This window comes from Phocoena phocoena, chromosome 2, assembly GCF_963924675.1.
Source record: "Phocoena phocoena chromosome 2, mPhoPho1.1, whole genome shotgun sequence".
Taxonomy (NCBI): Eukaryota; Metazoa; Chordata; class Mammalia; order Artiodactyla; family Phocoenidae; genus Phocoena; species Phocoena phocoena.
Window position 1 is genome coordinate 34,202,501 of NC_089220.1, and position 16,218 is coordinate 34,218,718.

At 34.2% G+C, this 16,218-nt stretch overlaps 1 protein-coding gene across 1 annotated transcript in view; it reads right to left on the reverse strand.

Annotated features, from left to right (window-relative positions):
* Positions 1-15,980, reverse strand: part of PALS1 (protein associated with LIN7 1, MAGUK p55 family member) — a 62,909-nt gene extending 46,929 nt beyond the window's left edge. The window contains exons 1-2 of the mRNA XM_065871676.1: positions 15,614-15,980; positions 1,860-2,068 (exon numbers count right to left, since the gene is read on the reverse strand). Of these exons, the coding sequence (XP_065727748.1) occupies positions 1,860-2,068; positions 15,614-15,980 (576 nt within the window). The remainder of the gene's footprint in view (positions 1-1,859; positions 2,069-15,613) is intronic.
* Positions 15,981-16,218: the final 238 nt, after the last annotated feature.

The window sequence follows — 16,218 nt, forward strand, 5'->3', positions numbered from 1 at the left end:
GCCCAATGTCACTAATCACCTACTAGCCCACCACCACCAAAGCAATACAATTCTCAAGTATTACTGAAGGCTGTGAAAGCAAACTTTGAGAAAATCTCCTTGATATAGAATCAATACTTTTACAATTGTGAACCATGTACATGTTAACTATGCTAAATCTAATATTGAAAATTGAGTTTTTAAAGCCCTTTTTAACCATTTCTTTCTCTCAAAGCATTACTCTTTAAGCCACTTCTAGTTCTTTGCCTCTCAACTCCTAAAACCTTTAAAGCTACGTTGCCTCCTTTTTTTTTTCCTTTCCTTCCAGCCTTTCTGTTGTGCCACTTTCTTCCAATGGAGCAATTTAAATCTCTCTTGTTTATATCATTCTCTTTTCTACCTACTGTTCTTAATGAAACAAAGCCCCAGTACCTAGCTGGACAAACCTTCCTCCTAAATGGGAAGAGAAGGATTACACTGATCTATTATGTATTCCTCCCAACCCTACACAATAAAACTTATACTATATTTGTGAATAAATAAGATCAAAGTACTGTCAGCTATTTCAATCTCTATAAGGAATTTTCAGGAAACCCATTTAAACTATAAGTAAAACTACAGGGATAATTTATTAATGAAAAATTCTGCATATTTAGTTTCAATAATAAAAAATGAGCACAAAGAATAGGTCTTAACTAGGTCTTTTAACTAGCAGATGGGAAATTTCCCCTCTAGGAACAGGTCCCTAGGTCACACTCCTATCCTGAGCAACATGAGACTTCTCTCTGCCACTCTTGCACATAGGACCTTCGCTCACTGTAAGCATCTACATGAAGAAAATACATTCTGTGCTAATTCAAAAAGTGCCTCCTAACCTATTTTACGTGTCTGTAGCTCTGGAAGCCCTACCCTTCCCTCAGCCCATTTTCTGTTTTGTGTCTGGGTTCAGTGAAATAGATTTACCTGATGGGCTTCCAGAATTATTCATTTTAAAATAACTTAAAATCCTGTAATAATGACAGAATGTCCACCCCCCAAAAATAGGAGATGGCTTACTTACATCCTTTTAAAACCTTCAATTTAAAATATGTTTGCAGAGGGACTTCCCTGGTGGTCCAGTGGTTAAGACTCTGTGTTCCCAATGCAGGGGGCCCAGGTTCGATCCCCAGTCAGGGAACTAGATCCTGCATGCCGCAACTAAAGATCCGACACACCACAACTAAAGATGCCGCGTGCTGCAACTAAGACCCGGCGCAGCCAAATAAATACTTTTTAAAATAAATAAAATAAAATATGTTTGCAAAACACATTAAACACTAAACATCAACAAGCAGCAGACACTAGAACTTAACTATCAGCATGTTAACATGAGAAACTCTCACTGTACATTAAAATTTAATTATTTTGGACCTTCTATACAGTATCTATAGAGGAAAAACTTCAAAATACCTACAAGTAACAAATCTTAGAAGTTACATATTTATGATACCTGATTATCAAATATAATTTAATCTCATCAGTATTAATTTATCTCAGTTTATAATGTATAATGCTTAAAATAAAACTATACTACATTAAAATTTTTCCCCTTTAGTAATTTAGACAAATATTTCTCTTACTATGCAAATATGGAGTTGTATATACAAACCTAATGCTATTCTCTTCATGAAACAGAGCCCTGACTGTGAACTAAGCATATATTTTTTTCAGGATAAAATACACATAAGCAAATTTTTCCTAACACAATAAATTATTAACATGTGATCAGCAGTAATTAATTCTAACAAACCTTATATTCACACCAGTATTTTCCAAGAACGCTGCCTTACTATCACTATCAATTACTTTGTATATGTCAATGAGACGTTCAGAATACATACCTCTTGTGCAAGGTCTTGTGCATTGGAGATAAGAGGAAATGGAGGACTGGCCTTGTTCATGTGTACTGTGACAGCGTTGTATATCTTAAATGCATTCTGGAAATCTTTATTTTGTACAAGTTGTAAAAGCAGTGAAATATCCTCCTGGCTCTGAGAATCTACCAAAGTATGTTGGATATGTTTAAGTGAAGAAAACAGGTCTTCCACTTCTAGTAGGAGAAGGAAAAGGTATCCAAAAATTAATTTTCTGTCTTAATTCCACATGTATTTTAAGATAAAATTTCTTGAACCAATAACAATTAAAGTTTTCAAGAAAAACAAAACTTGCAAATATTTTTGAGTGTCAAATCACTGTCATTTTACTGATTTTTAAGTAAGACTTTAAAAATTATACAACAGAATAACTTTTTTTCAAGAGTGTTTTAATTATGGAACTAATACATATCACTATAAAAATAAATGAAGGATAGAATACATAAATGAATAAAAAATTTTAAACCACCAATAGTCCTATCACTTAGAAACAACTTAAAAAAAATCGTACTGCATTTCCTTTTTTCATTTAACAGGGCATTTTCATTGTTTTCCCACATCACCAAACAGTCTTTAAAAAACTTATAATGGCTCCATGATGTTCTATTATATGTTTAAACTAAAACTTATAATAACCATTACACTAAGTTGAGCATTCAGGGTGCTTCCAATTTTTTGCTAGTATAAGTAATGAGCATTTCTGTACATAATGATCACTGCTATGTACAGTAAAAATGTCTGAGATCCTGGTGTTTCTTAAAATAATTCCAAGAAACAGAATTTTTAAATAAGATTCTGACATTTTAAAAGCCAAAGAGTTGTCTAGGGAGGTTTTACTAATTTATATCCCATTACCAATATTTTTACCAATATTCAAATTTACGATTTTTAAAAACCTTCCACTTCTTTAACAGGGAGGTTGAAGTTTACTCAGGCACTTCTTTCGTGGTTCATAGAACTCCTATGAACATGTGAGTCTCCTAAAGTTTTACTGAACATTTGGGGCATGTGTACATGTGCACGTTCCCTTTAGTGTGCACGTGCAGCACATACATTTTTCTGGAAGAGGGTTATCCCCAAATGGTTAAGAACTACAGTTTATCTCTTCTCTGACCCCCAAGAGGTAGATATATGCACATGTATACACTCTGTCACATTTGCTGGAAATAGTTTTCTAATTTTTCCATCTGTCTGTTAATTGCATTTGTGGTACCTTTATTATAGAAGTTTCCGGCTGTTATGTGTTAAGAATGATCCACCTTTCCCTGTGTGATTTCTTTCACTGTCCAAGCTTATAAACTCCTTCCCCTAGGTCATTAAATGTTTACCTACATTTAAATTTTCTAATGGCTTCTATTTTGTAGTTAACTTCAATCTCTCTGGAATTTTGTTATAGATTTGAGGGGAAATTTTAACTTCATTTCTTTTCTTCCAAATGGTTAACCAATTATTCTAACACCATTTATTGAATAATCCCTCCTTTTCCACTGATTTACGATACCACCAAATTCTTACATATATCAGGGTCTGTTTCTAGTCCACTGGTCTATCAGAACCACAATCTTCTTACAATAGTATTATAGTCTTTGCTCATATTGATATGACAAATACTTGCTCATTACTTTTTCAAAAATGTCTTGACTTCAAATGAGCTACAGAATCATTTTTAAGATACCTCCTCACTCTCTATTTCCTATTCATCCAGAAAGAAAAACCTATTGAGATGCTGACTAAAATTAAAACTGTAAATGATTCTGGGAAAAACTTTCAGTAGATAGTATCTGTGTATATCTGTGTCTTATACAGTCACATTAAAAAAAAAAAAGCAAAAAACCTCTTGGTTTAAGTCTTTCTGTTAGTTTTCTTCACACAGGACCTGTAGAAAAGTTACTGATTCTTATTTATCTTATATCCTACTAGTTAAGAGTTGTTAAATGTTTTATAGGTTAGAATAGCTCTTCTGTTGATTCTGAAGTTCCCTATCTTTCCCCCCGAAATCAAAACAGCTTTAGCTCTCCTTATAAAAATTATATATGCTCTTTAGTAATTTAAAATGCACCAAAAAACTGGAAAAAAAATTGAAAGTCAAAACTGTTATTTGAATGACCTAAGAAGTTGTGATCCAGAACTAAATAAAACTTGAGAAACAGCCAGAATTTAACCATAAGTTAATGTTATCTACAAGAGTAGACAGAATATAGATAGGGGAAATTTAAAGATGTTGGTCAAACAGTACAAACTGTCAGTTTTAAGGTGAATAAGTTCTGAGGATCTAATGGACAGCAATGGTGACTAGAGTCAATAATACTGTATTGTATACTTGAAATTTGCTGAGAGTACATCTTAAGCATTCTCACCACACACACAAAAGGTAACTATGTGAGGTGATGGATGTGTTAATCAACTTAATTGTGGTAAACATTTCACAATATCACATTGTACACTTTAGATATATAAAATTTTTTTGCCAACTATACTTCAATAAAGTTGGGGTGGGGGAAGAATATGGAGTGTCAGATTTCATCAAATTCGAAGAAGTCACCACAGAATTACCTAAGTGTATAAAGAATTCCCTGAGTATAAAGAATTCAATAGCCTTAAAGTATCTTTAGAGCAAAACAGGAAAGCATTTAAATATCTTAAAAGGAAAAAGAATTACAAAACCAACAAAGTAGTTAAGGTAATTGACTACAATCTTAAGGAGACTATAGACTTTCTGAGTGGATAATGAGACTTCTGTTTAAAATTTCAGTAATCTTTTAAAGCGGCTCAGCCTGGTTGTCAGGGCAATGAGAAAATCAGGAGCTTCAGGATCTCACTGCTGAATGAAATCAATAAGCAACTTTAGACAGCCTAGAAGGTAACAAACTCCCTACTATGTCTCTTCAAGCCCAGGGGGATTTAAAATTTTAGTGACAAAGGAACTTCTACATAATCTCTGTGTACCAAAGCCACCCACAGACACTAAAATACTGACATTTAAAAAAAATTTATCTGTAGTCATACCTCTCAGATATAACTACTGGTATTATTTTGTTATAATATATATATATATATATATATATATATATATATATATATATATATATAGCCTTTCAGACTTGTAAAAAATGCTGATCCTAACCATAGAGGTCACATTGTAAATGTTGTTTTGTAATCTGATATTTTCCAATGTCTTTAGAATAAATTCTTAGGATAAAATTACTTATCAAATAATAAAAACATTTAAAACTTTGATACATATTGCCAAACTGCCCTACAGATTTGTACTAACTCATACTCCTACCACTAAAGAACTTGAGTGCCTGTTTCTACAAACAGCCCAAATTTTTCACTTTTGGTGATCTGGTTAGGAAAACACGTATTTCTTTGTCTAGTAGTGACATTTAATGTATTTTCACAAGGTTAACAGTCATTTGTATTTCTTCTGTCGATTTTCTCCTTATCTTTTGACCATTTTTCTACTAGATTTTTTTCCTTAATGACTAGAATTACAGAGATTATATAAATATCCCTGCAGTCTTAAGCAGAATGTACTAAATTTTCTTGCTGTATCAGAACAATGGTTTTTAATCAAGGATATTTATGAGAATCACTAAGGACATTTACAAAGATATTTACATCCTGAGTTCTACCTCAAACACAAACACAATCAGAATCTCCTGTGTCTTCTTTAATTTTATATATATATATATTTTTTAAAGTTGACTATGTACCCTTCTGGTTAAGAACCAATGACTTACAGGCTTTATTAACAGCAGTTATTGTAATATTTTAAGACATGATATACTTGGGAATAACTAAAGCACTCACACCTATTTTCTTCTATACTAAATAACCTTGATTGCTGTACTGAATTTTTATGTCTGCTTTATAGTTATTCTAGTTCCTCCTTTGCAACTATTCAATATTTCCTTTTGTTGCCCTCTCTTACTTCCGTAGCAAACACAGCATATAATTTTCATTTTTAGAATATTTTACGCACAAATAAAATACTGTAGTCATAAGCCAGCAAGGAAATAGGAAAAGGTAGGGTAATCTAAACTAGGGACGGCTTAATGAGATAAAACTGGAGATCAATGGCCTTATTTCACGAGATCAGTTAACAGCTGAGATGCAGCACAGAGAGGCAACAGAAATTTTTTTTTTTTTTTTTTTTTTGCGGTACGCGGGCCTCTCACTGTCTTGGCCTCTCCCGCCGCAGAGCACAGGCTCCGGACGCGCAGGCTCAGCGGCCATGGCTCACAGGCCCAGCCGTTCCGCGGCATGTGGGATCCTCCCAGACTGGGGCACAAACCCGCGTCCCCCGCATCGGCAGGCGGACTCCTAACCACTGCGCCACCAGGGAAGCCCTGGCAACAGGAAATTTTCTGGTTAATCCAAAAGGGATGATTGCTTTAAAGTTCTAAGAGGGGTTTCCCAGGTGGCGCAGTGGTTAAGAATCGATCATCTGCCAATGCTGGGGGCACAGGTTCGAGTCCTGGTCCGGGAAGATCCCACATGCCGCGGGGCAACTAAGCCCCTGAGCCACAACTACTGAGCCTGCGCTCTAGAGCCCACGAGCCACAACTACTTGAGCCCGTGTGCCACAACTACTGAAGCCTGCGCACCTAGAGCCCGTGCTCCGCATCAAGAGAAGCCACCCAATGAGAAGCCTGCGCACCACAAGGAAGAGTGGGCCTCACTCGCCGCAACTAGAAAACGCCCACGTGCAGCAATGAAGACCCAACACAGCCAAAAAAAAAAAAGAAAAAAAAATTCTAAGAAATCAGTAGGCTTCTCGTGTTGATAGGAAGTTAGGTAAGGAATACAGGTTCCAGATAAAGAGTAAATCTGGTCAATTTTTTCATATTGTGTTCATACTGAGGAATTCTAAAGGCATAAAGACCATCTGGGACAGTTTAAAATCCAGAAAAGAAAAAAAAATCTCAGGGTCAAACTGGAAATGTCTTTCTCTCAGGAGATCAGGGACCAAGATAAGATCTATAGGAAATAGGAAGGCTGAAAGCAGAACAACAATACAACTGAGTCCCAAAGAGGCTGTTGACTTAGTACCTATCTACTTAAGTAAAGGCTATCAGGAGAACTTAAGGACCATGCCAAGCGCCAGAAATAACTTTAACTGGGCTTAAGGTTCAAATTTTGTAGGTTGGCATCAAGACCAATTTAAACTTGTTAATTATCATCCTTTACAAATTCACTAACCTCTATGAAGTCCTATTCACGTTTCTGTTGTTTAATTAGTAAAAAGTGTTTTCACTGAAATTATCTTTTTTTAGGAGTTGTCTCCAGACTTACTGCATTAATCAATGTTGCCAGATTAAATTGAGATCATTTGCACTTAAGCTCAGCTTTCACAATGAAATATCACCAACCCGTTATTTGTAGTTGAAAAACTACAAATATGTATTTGGCCTGAATTACACACTAGTCACTGCCAATATTGAATAGAAAGACACAGAACAATATCTGTATTACAGGCATATATACATATATATTATTTTATTTAATCCTCATAAAATCTGAGAAACTTTTCCCAATTTAAAAAAACCCACCAAAACCTGAGACATACATAGTTCAGAGCAAATCTCTACAGATGGAGAAAATGAAGTCATACAGAAAAATGGCACCTGGGTGAAGAATCTTTTTGAACTTCTAAGGCAGTGCTTTTTCTGCCATACCAAGGGCTTAAAAAAAGATAAATTTTTGTTTCTTTTTTAGATTTTAGGGCTTGATTGTGACATGTCATTTATCTGCTTTAGAAAAGCTGTCCTGAAGTGTCTTTCTGCCCAATATAGCAGCATGCAATGTACACTGACTAGTATTTAGAGGAGCTTACACATTCTATTTTACCATGTACCTGTACGAAGAATTTCCTCTAGTTAACTGTGTTTGTACATGTTCACACATATAATACACCCTCCAAATGCTACTTTTATAATACTGTTGCATTTTATTTCTGCTGTTTTAACCAAGTGTCTTATGCTTCAAATATTTTCTCAGAGTATTTTATTTCAACTCTAACATCACAATAGTATGCTAGGCAGTACACTGTAAAAGTTCAGCAAAAGAAACCAAAACTGCAGTTCTTGTGAATGTAGAGGCTATGTATCTTTTTGAGAAATATTGTAAAAACATCTTTGATAGTGTAGCACTAGCCTGGGTAACTAAGTAGTTCAGCAAAATTGATAACTTATGATTTAAATGGGAAGTTTCCAGATAAATTCCATATCTGCTTTCATGGCCAATTTAGCTGGGAAATTTTCCAGATAGCATTCTTAGGCAGGAAAGCTCCCCAAGTACTCTTATGCTTCAGGTTCAAATATGTTTCCATGACAAATGTTTAATGAAGAAAGAGAACAGATTAAGTTATTAGACAATCAGTTTTTAAGACTTCATTAAATATAAATATATAGCTTGACAAGAAGATATGGATTAAACCATATGTAGCTGAAACAAATAAATATGTAAAAGGAAATATGAAACAGTAAATTATATAAACTTATTTATAAAGACATGAATTTCATCAGAGGGTTTATCAATTTAATGGAAATTAAAAATGATGCTGCCTCTGCCCAATAAAGTTTTAAGGTCACAGAGAAAGCAAAAAATATCTATCGCATTAGTCTTAAAATACTGATTAGGATAAATTTTACTGGAAAATTCTGAATGGAATTCTGCCAAAAAGGTCTTTTCTTTGATATTAAGTATGATGTCATAATGAAAAATAATTGTTGGCAATATCAACTCTGGGATTCTCATTCTGACACACGTTCATATAAAAATTCTTAATTTCAAAAGGTATTTTGTTGTAGGTTTAAAAAACTTTGTTTCTATATGGTATATCTTTAAAAGCATTTTACAAATACATATTATGCAAAACAGCAAATTTTCTACACATAAGAAATGTTCCATTGTATGATGTAGTAATTAGATTACGTGCTACTTAAACGAAAACCACCTAAGTTCTTCGAAATTCTGTGCAATTCCAGAGGAAATCTGAAAAATCTAATCAGATGCAGCTAAATCCATCCTGTCAAATATGTACCCTCTTTTATAATAATGATGAAGATAGACAACAAAGAGAGGACAGACTATAGAGAGAACAGAGACTACCCACATGAAAACAGTTTCTACATATCTATTCTAGCATTAATATTCTTCCATTTCATTGTTTAAATAATACCAATTCTTTTAACCTATTCTCAGAAATTTCTATATTTCAACCAACTTCATGACTTTTTCCTGAACACTTTTAAAGATTTCTTCTTTTCCCCTAAACTGTACAGTCAAATTGACTATTCAGATAAGGAACTTAATAGTATTGAGTATGAGGAGATTATACCAGTTTCCAGTACATCTATCCACTGACTCGAAATTCGAATGTTCATTTAGGAAATCTTTGCTTAAGTAGGGATGGGCTGTCTTTCCTTTTTCTTTTTTTCTTTTTAAATTTAAGGACATAAAATTCAGATCTCTGAGCTTTGGTTTTCAGTGGACTAGGTTAAACTGCATTTATTAAAAATAACGAGAAGCTCATGAAACACCCTGAACAGTAATTAATCATTAAAAAATTGCGTTACAAATTAAAAAGAAATTCTAGACAAGCATACAAGCAAAGATAGTTGAGAGAGATGGCAGAGCAAAAACCTTAGCCCTAAATATAAGACAATGGAAAAATATCATTGAAATGACTACTATTCAATCAAGTACAAAAGCTTCATGATTTTTTTTCTCTGGACAAAACTGAAATGAGTTTGGTGAGCAAGAAAAAGACCCAAATATGAAGGCAGAATACCTGGGTCCTAGTTTTGACTTGATCACTTACTAGCTGCAATATATATCACTGGAAAATCCATCTCAAGTCTCTGGGCCTTTCTATAAAATGAGTGGGTTTGACTTGGATATTATTTCTCAAACTTTCCTTAGTGATCCATTAAAAATGTGTATTTTTAAATTTCTCAACCCAGTATATACACCCCTATTTGAAATAAAAATTTATAAATACTTACATGCAATATAATATACCTTAATAGCTTCTATTTTTTTCTAGTTCTTAAAAAAATTACTGGTTGGGCTTCCCTGGTGGCGTAGTGATTAAGAGTCCGCCTGACGATGCAGGGGACACGGGTTCGTGCCCCGGTCCGGGAAGATCCCACATGCTGCAGAGCAGCTAGGCCCGTGAGCCATGGCCGCTGAGCCTGCGCGTCCGGAGCCTGTGCTCCGCAACAGGAGAGGCCACAGCAGTGAGAGGCCTGCGTACCGCCAAAAAAAAAAATTACTGGTTGATAGGATGGCTAAAATTAAAAAGACATATTGGTATAATAACAAATAGAAGCAAGAATGTAGAGAAACTGTAACCCTCTCATGCTGCTGATGAAAAGGTAAAATAGTGCAGGTACTGGGGAAAATATGGCAGTTCCTCAATAAGTTAAAACACAATTACTATTTGATCCAGCAATTCCACTCCTAGGTATATACTCCAAAGAATTGAAAACAGATGTTTAAACAAAAATTATATGTGAATATTTGCAACAGCACTATTCACAATAGCTAAAAGGTAGAAACAACCCAAACATTCCACCAACAGATGAATGGATAAACAAAACATGGTATTTCCATACAGTGGAATATTATTCAGCTATAAAAAGGAATGAAGTAATGGTTCATACTACAACACAGATGAACCCTGAAGACATTATGCTATGTGAAAAGAAACCAGTTACAAAAAGCCACATACTGTATGATTCAGTTAGATGAAATGTCCCAAATAAACAAATACACAGAAAGTAGATTAGGGTGGTCAGGAGTTAGGGGGAGAAGAGAATAGAGAGTGAATGCTTAGGGGTCCAGAGTTTCTTTCTGAGGTAATGGAAACACTCTACATAATGGTGATGGCTGCACAATCTTGTGAATGTACTAAAACCTCATGAATTGTACACTTTAAAAGAGTGAATTTTATGGTATAGTAAAGCTGTCATTTTAAAAAATGAAATAAAAAATTACTGGTTAAGAGCCACAAACTAATTTCATGGACTAAAAGGTTAGATGATCTCTGGTAGCTTCTGGTCCTTACAAAAGTTAAATTTTAGTCAAACTTACAATGTGCAACATGTTTATATATGTGTTTTCACTTGGTCCTCAAGAAAATACAGAAACTGAGGCTCAGGAAACTTAAGTAACTTGTCAAAGGTCAATAGCAAGTGAAGGTAAAAAGTATTTAAACTCTACATTTGACTCCAGGCATCCCTGTACCGATATGCAGTGATATCACGCATTTCTGAACATAAAATGATTCAAGTCTTTGCAAGGGGAAAAAGTTAAAACCTATTAATACTTAATAGGTAGAATGAAGTTTTGATACATTGTGTCAAAGACTAAATGGTACAGCAGTTAATTATTTTTCAGTAGCATTATGCATATTTAATAACCAAACATTACATGACTATACACATATTCTAATGAATTTTTTAATCTTTATTTTAGGTTAGTTCTAATTTTAGCAATCTGAACAAATCAAAAAATCGTCAAATGTCCCAACATTTTAAACATAATACCAATGGGTCTAATCATTTCATTTCCAGAAAAAAAAAATTTCTCAAAGAACGGCTAATAAAGTTTGGAAATATCTATAGCAGTTGAGCAAAAATTTAATAGCAAGAATAATTAACTTCTCAGAAATGTATGAACTCAAGGTTTATTGGCACTGGAATTTTGTTTGTTGCCTTTAAATAAACTTTATTTTAAAAGCCAATCTTAAAAAAAGTTTATCACAATCCAGCAAAATTCCAGCATTTCCCACGGTCAATCAAAAGTCAAATAACATCAGAAACAAATGTGGAAGAAATATTTTATTTTATAACATCAAACAGAAGAATACTCTTGACTTAAAAGTCTGAATATTCAGAGACACCTGACAAAAAATATGTAGATACTAATACTGAAACATGGTATTATTAATATTACGAAAATATTTTATTCATCCTAGTTTTCTTCCCCTTGGTGTGTCTTTTTTATTTCTTAACACTAGTAGCATCTGGTGTAAATCAGAAATCCCCTAATCATAAATTTCAAGAATCTCCTTATTAGCCACAAAACAGATAGCTCACCATGGTTGTGTGATGGGTGGGTGTGTATGCCTTTCCTAAGGTCTCTTCAAAAGTGTGATAATCATACAGTGACATCCATGATAGACAGCAATGTTTCCTAGTTTATTCCCTTTAAATATTCTGTCTACTATATTTACTTGTCCACAATCCTGGCCCAAAATTACTTATCTTTGACTATAAAAATCAATCAAACAGTGAATTCTATAATCTAAAGACATCTGAAGATGATCCTACTCTACCTTATCCTACCTGCATTCTGCTCTTTTCTCAGAATTTTTCTCACAGGGTAGCTTGCTTTACTTACGAAAGAGAACAAGACAATGATATTGTATTTGTAGCAAAGCAAGTTTGAATAACTCGTGCCAATTTTACAGAAAGCCTCCCTAATATATCAAAATTCTTATAATTTATACTACTAATATTAATTATTCATTTGAAATTTCCACATCACTATTTTCTAATTTTCAATAAGATTCTAACTGCTTTTAAATAAGAAGATTCAGTTTATCCTTTCTGAATATTTTCTATTAATTCCATCCCTGCATTTTTATTATTATACAGTGCCGAATTTATAAATATGTTCATTAAAAACCACCACCCAGATAATTAAAGTATCTAACCTTTCCAATCACATTTTCAATTCTTTAAGGAGAATTTCCTCTACTCACAGATAAATGATGATGTATCATTTGGAAACTGAAGGCTCCCTCTCAAAGAAATAAATCAGTTGCCCCATCCTTCCCTCATTTAAAACAAGGTTGCTGTTTCTGGCTGTGAAAAAGGCTGAGAAGTTGTCTCCTGGCATGTGTATATTAATCAAAACACTGGCAGGGAGACTCATACAACTTTAAGGGAGTACTGTTGTAGTCTGATGTGTTAGCAAATTATAAACTGGAAAAAAAATGTCTGATACAAAGCTAATATACTTCATTTTAAAATGAAAACTTAAAACTGAGTATATCCAAAAACTGAAGATTTGACTGACAATAACAACCTTATAACTTTTCATGTTTCCTACACTTAACACATTTGTGTTGAATGTTACTAAAATTAAATCTATCACTTATTTCTCAAAATATGAAATATTCTCCTAACCAAGAAATGACTTACAGATACCTGGTACTACATTTCAAATTACTTTAAAATAAAATATAATAAACAGCCTTACGTTCAAAGATTGCACAAAGATAACTTTTAAAACCACACTGGATTGCAAGTTGGAAGAAAATATATCTGTACTTTAATCTATAGTTGTAGAAAAATTAACCAAGCAGCATACAAAAAGAAATAGGAAAAAGCAAAAAATTTAAGTGAAATGGTCTTCGGTTTTCTGTGGTTAGGTAAAAAAAAAAAAAAAAATTCCCTAAGTGAATCTGGCTTAAGCTGTATTTGTTTCCTCATGGAGATTACACGAATATTGTCTATTAGATGGACTTTTATGCCTCATACAATTAAAGCAAATGGACAAATACATTAATCTTAAAAGAAATTTAAACGGAAACCCAGAAGACTCAATCCAGGCTTGGGTTGGATATGTTACAATGTAAGCTTTCTCCAAGTCACAGAGAATATTTACAGAATATTTTAATATAAAATAATGGAGTGGTAGGAGATGAAGGCCAATAAGAGGCAATTGGGAATGAAACAATTTTACTCTAACAAAACTCTTAGGAAAAAAGAGCATAAAATTCCTTCATATAAATGTATTTTAAAAATATGTAGTCTTTCTGTTTTCACTATAATGCCTTTCATCTGAAGGCATTTAGCATACTTCACTATGACTGAACATACCTATGATTTCTTTTTTTTTTTTTTTTTTTTTTTAAGTGGGATCTTCCCGGACCAGGGCACGAACTCGTTTCCCCTGCATCGGCAGGCGGACTCTCAACCATTGCGCCACCAGGGAAGCCCCGATCCTCTTATCTTTTTTTTTTTTTATTTTGGCGGTACGCGGGCCCCTGACTGTTGTGGCCCCTCCCGTTGCGGAGCACAGGCTCCAGACGCGCAGGCTCAGCGGCCATGGCTCATGGGCCCAGCCGCTCCGCAGCATGTGGGATCTTCCCGGACCAGGGCACGAACCCGTGTCCCCTGCATCGGCAGGTGGACTCTCAACCACTGCGCCACCAGGGAAGCCCCCCATACCTATGATTTCTTAAGTCACAGAGAAGTGTGCACACTGCTTTCTGTCAAGAAATGTGGATCCTTAGTAAATGTATAGCAAAGAAAAGCAGCAGATGTTGTGATAAAGTAGAAACTGTTCTAGACTAGATTTAGTATGTATGGTGTATATACCATATATAGTATATATGGCACCTTTATATAGATTTAATATATATGGTATACTATATACAGAGAGAGAATACATATGGTACCTTTGAGTAAATCAGAAAAAGGTGTTCCACTCTTGGTAGCCAAAGCTCTGGTCTAGTGAGTGAAGAGCAGGCTGGATATCAGTCTCCACTCAAACCCTCTGTTCTTTGCAGTACCTCAACTGCATGTTCAGATTAGGCAAATTTAAACTTGGCCCTACCACTTGCATGGAGTCTTACACAAGTGATTTAACTGAGGTTCAATTTCTTTTTCTGTAATGGATATTACAGAGCCCTGTTAACAGGACTACTCTGGGTACTAAACAGAAAGCTGTTTGCTACAGCATCTAGTACAGGATTCAATAGACACTTAAATAAATGGCAAAACAACGACGAAAACCCTCTCCTTCCATAGAAAAGTGAAGTGTCTCTCTTTTCACATCTATAAATAATAAACCACTAAGAAATAAAATACTTCCTTTCAGTTAGCCTGGTTTTAAGGGAACACAAGTTAATGTATACCACTGACACTAGTTCAGGAATCTCTCCTGTGTGTGTGTAGGAAGAGAGGGCAGTTAAGTTCAATTATGAAATATTTTAAGTTTGGAAACACACATTCGACATCAATTTCTCTTATAGATTCATAATGCCTATTAGATTATAAAGGCTACAAGAAGTACTGTAATAAGAAGCTGTTTAACTTATTTAACCCACTGTTCTCGAAATTTATTTGATCACAGAATTCTTTTTTATTTATATCTATTAATATCTCATGTCACTAGTTTTTTTGTTTTCTTCACAAAATGAAATTTGGAAATAGTATAGGATTATGCCATAGGAATAGCACCAGTTCTTCTCATTAACAGCCATTAATTAAAGAAAATCAAATCAATGTTAAGCTACATATATTAATTTCATTACTATTTACTAACCTTAAGGAAATCAGAAATTCAAAATCTGAAAACTACTTTTCAGGAATTTTGATATAAAAGTTTGAGTTTGAAATAAAACGTGAATTTCAAGGCTTTAAAAGTTAGGCCTCATACGTAAATTTTTAATTCAAAGATTAGATATAAAAATTATGTTGTAGTGACTGAACACTTAGGATATGTGCTTTAGCTCTACCTGGCTAACAGTAAACAATGGTCATATGGCCTTTCCAAGAAAGGAACTGATCTTGGTCTGAGTTCAAATTGCTATTACTTACATTCTCTTATATCCCTCCTCCGTCCTATACACATTTATGTCACGGCAAGAGAAACAAAAGCAAAACATTTTCTATTATTCTACTGTTTTTACTTACCTAATATTTTCACAGCATAATGAGGACTTTCTAAGATAATTCCTTCCTCTGTATCAAATATAGGGTTATCTATTCCAGTTTTTGGAGGAATTTGGGCTAGTTTCTTAAGTCTCATGGAAGAATTAAGGTCAAGTTCTTGTTTTTTCCCTTCTTCCTCTCGCCTACGCCTCATGTCCTCCTGTTGTTGCCGAATACGTTCCAACTGTGCACTTCGACGTACTGGCATCATCCTGGTGCCCAAATCTCCAGGGCAGTCAACAGCCATCTCTCGGTGCTTCTGATGTTCCTCTGGTGATGCAAGATCAACATTTTTTACTTCGTTGTCTGATTCCTCAGTAACATGCCCATTCATATGGGATGTTGTCATGGTTATCTATAAAAACCCGTACCACTTTTTATAATTCAATTTTTCCTATAAAGCCAATCTCTTGATTCTGTAGTATAAAATCCATGTTACTTCAAAAAAAAAAAAACTTCTCACATCACATAATAATGCTATGAAAATGTATCCATGAAGGAAATCTAAGGGGAAAGATGGGGAAAAAAAGTATAAGAATTACAATATAAAAGTAGATTTTTTTACATAGTCCACTTCCAATCTCTAT